Consider the following 3,591-nt stretch of genomic DNA (forward strand, 5'->3'; position numbering starts at 1 on the left):
AAATCAATAATGTTGGACTTATCAAAGTATTTACTAGTTAATATCATAATATTTAATTAGTTTAATTTTTAATTTATTTATCTATTTAAAAATTTATTTATCTATATATAATTAACTAAATGTGTTTAATAAACATTTTGGTGATTGTAATATATTACTGGAACAAAATTTAGATCCCCCACTACAGATGTGTATATATATATATATGGCCATTTCAAGTTGTTAATCTTACGTACACTAAGGTAGTAGCTGAAATATTAAGCTTTCTTTTTTATTGTTACAAATATATATATATATATATATATATGACTGAAAAAGCAAAACAAATTACAACAGCACAAAACACAGAATAAGCAAATAAAAATTAGACATCTAATAAAATTTAGGATTTTGGGAGGTTATTCCAATTTCCAGAGTCAGCTGAGACAGAGGTAGCTGGCTTATTATATACTGATATAGCTACATAACATAAAAGATGGATGCAGGATGATGGATATGGATGATATAGAATATAAAATGAGAGGTGGGTAGGGTACGTAGGGATAATTAATTATATAAATATAGTTAAATAATTAATTAGCGTCTTCTTGCAGCAGTTTCCCTTTGAGCGTTGAAGAAGAGAGCAGCAACAGGAAGGCCAAGGTCGTTTTCTTGAGCAAAAATGCGACTGCTGAATCGGTCCCTCGAAGGAGGAATTGATATGGAATCGGCCTGCCTGCATTTCTGCTTGAACACTAGGAACACGTACCTGTGGATCCCTATGTTTGGCCTTGGCATCTCATACTTCACCACCTCCCTTCCTATATATTTGATTAATTTTTCATATATAATAATTAATTCATTGTAATTATTTTAAATGTATAACTTACTTACCGAACGTCACATCTGTTGTGCCTGGAATGTCTGTCACTATCCTGTAAAATTAAAATTAATGTCCATTAATCTTTTTATCCCAATTTTACTTAAAATTCTCCAGCTTAATTCCCTCCTTAATTTTTCTAAAAAAGTCATGTAAAACAAAACTTTTCTCATCTATCATAATCATCATCATTTTCTTTTTTCATGACTATAACAAAACAGCCCATATATATATATATATATAAAGGAATTTTTTATCCCGAAATTCTTGATAGACTTTTTTCAAAATTCATTCAATTACTAATGACAAGATGTCGTTTACTTACTTACGATAATAATAGATAATAATTGAATGAAATTTGTCCATAAGAAAATTTTCATATATATATATATATGCATGTATCTTGAGAATCATTGTTGATTTGTACTACTAGGTATATAATTAGAAACTGGTATATATTATTTACGTATCCATCTTCTATTCTTTTTTCCTTTTTCTTTCTTTTTTCAGTTTGTTTTCTGTTGAAGTTGGAGCAACATGGTTTAGAAAGTACCAGTGCAAATGCTCCCTCAGGTATGGATCACTGGGACCAGGAACATCTGGGTCTGTCATGACCTACAAAATTAATAACCAAAACCATATATATTGAAGTCCATTTACCGTAAAATACCCTCGTTTTGGTACAATTTAGCCATAATATTCATATATATATATATATATATATATATATAAATGTATGTATATATATGGATACATATAAAGAAAAGAAGAGGAACTTAAAAGTAAAATAATAAAGTAGAAGAGGATAAGAGAGTAGTCTGTATAGAGTTTGTAGATACCAGAGTAAAAAAGGATCTCATATCACCTCCATGAACTTCGACCTTGGGCTTGACGGTAAGTGAGGAAGGAAAGAACTCATGGCCATTATAGACCTTCTTGTTGGAGTTGTAAGTCACTGTAATCCTAATACTAGGAGAGAATGAATCGACAACATCTCCTATCACTCTCCCAAGAACAAGAGGATTTGCCATACAAATTAACTAACAAGATATTGAACGGCAAAGTAAGAAATCTGAGAGAGACTTTGTATACGGACAGCTAACTTAGCTAGGCTTAATTTTAAGCTTCTTTAGTTTGATAATGCTTTTCTGTTTCTCTGAAGCGCAAAACACCCCTTACTTATAGTGTTCAAAAAGAATCTTTATATTTTTAGCCCAAAGAAAAAATGCTCATTATTTTGCTGTGTTAACTGAGTATTTTCTTGGGAACATCCACAATAAATATATAGGTATATGTGTTTATAACCTAGGTTTCTTTTCTTCTTAGTATTTTCAATATTTTAATGTCCTCTCACATTCTTAGTAAACTTGTAAAATTTACTCTAAATACTTAATATTACTTAATTGTATCAGTAGTTACCGGAATACCACTAGAAGTTTAACCTTTTTCTAAATGGGAATATAAAGAAATATTATTTTGTCCTCTAATAAATCAATAGTAGTGTTTTAAAAATAGAATCAATTTGTACTAAGCTCCGCATGATTTGACCGCCCAATTATGATTTGACGGTTCAATTTGTAATGGCTATTAATAATAAAATTTTATACTCTGAATTAATCAAATTTGGTAGTAAAATCTCTTCCAATTTATTAAAAAAAATAATAAAAAAAAGAAATATTACATATTATATGATGATGTAACTTGTAAAAACTATATATGATTTTTTTTATTAGTTACAACAATTTTCTTCCATTTATATTAATGTAAATGACATGCTAATTAAGCTAACTTTACTTGACAAACAGAAAGTTAGCTAGCTAGAAAATTCATTCAAGAACTTGCGTTGCAAAACCCTTATCTATGGTGTTCAAAAAGAATCTTTATGTTCTTATCAAACAAAAAAGAAAGGAAAAGAAAAGCTAACTATTTTGATGTGCTAACTGAGTGTTTTCTTTCTTCTTGTGAATATATATATTTATATATATATATATATATATATATATATATATATATTTATATTTATGCTTATAACCTAGGTTTCATCATAGGTTATATATATACATATATATTTATATTTATGCTTATAACCTAGGTTTCTTTACTTCGTACTTTTTTCAATATTTTTATGTCCTCTCACATTCGAATATGTGCAATCACTCTATTCTCCAAAAACACACGAACTCATCGATATTCAGCAAATATATATTGGAATATTATTCAAAATACAGATAAGTAAACTTGTAAAATTTACTCAAAATAATTAATGTTACTTAATTTTATCGGTATTTTCCAGAATACTACTAGAAAGCTCAACATTTTTCTAAATGGGAATATATAGAAATTGTTTTGTCCTCTACTAAATCAACAGTAAACATGTTTGAAATTAAAATAGAATTTATTGTACAGTCTACATGATTTGACAGTCCAATTGGTTATTATCAATGGTGATAACTCTTAAATTTTGAACTTGATCAAACTTGATATTAAAGTTCTCCTTTTCAATTTATCTAAAAAAAAAAAAAAAAAAAAAAAAAAACTCACTCAGCTTTTTCTCCTGCTGCTTTATTTTTCTGATCTCTCTCTCAATTTGTAACTATATATATATATCATTTGTGCGTGTGTGTGTGTGTGTGTGTGTGTGTTCGCAGAACTAGGAAACTATATATGAACTTTGACTAGAGTAGTGTTCGGAAGTAGAGAAATTGAATGATAATGAGAGAGGGACTATCATA

General features: G+C 28.3%; 1 protein-coding gene across 1 annotated transcript; it reads right to left on the reverse strand.

The window, feature by feature from the left end:
- Nucleotides 1-487: 487 nt before the first annotated feature.
- Nucleotides 488-1,893, reverse strand: LOC107409902 (protein SELF-PRUNING). The gene is made up of 4 exons (XM_016017325.4): nucleotides 1,699-1,893; nucleotides 1,413-1,474; nucleotides 874-914; nucleotides 488-800 (listed from the first exon to the last, which is right to left on the reverse strand). The coding sequence occupies exons 1-4, from the start codon at nucleotides 1,888-1,890 to the stop codon at nucleotides 577-579; spliced, it is 519 nt and encodes a 172-aa protein (XP_015872811.2). The 5' UTR covers nucleotides 1,891-1,893; the 3' UTR covers nucleotides 488-576.
- Nucleotides 1,894-3,591: the final 1,698 nt, after the last annotated feature.

This window comes from Ziziphus jujuba, chromosome 10 (genome assembly GCF_031755915.1).
Source record: "Ziziphus jujuba cultivar Dongzao chromosome 10, ASM3175591v1".
NCBI lineage: Eukaryota > Viridiplantae > Streptophyta > Magnoliopsida > Rosales > Rhamnaceae > Ziziphus > Ziziphus jujuba.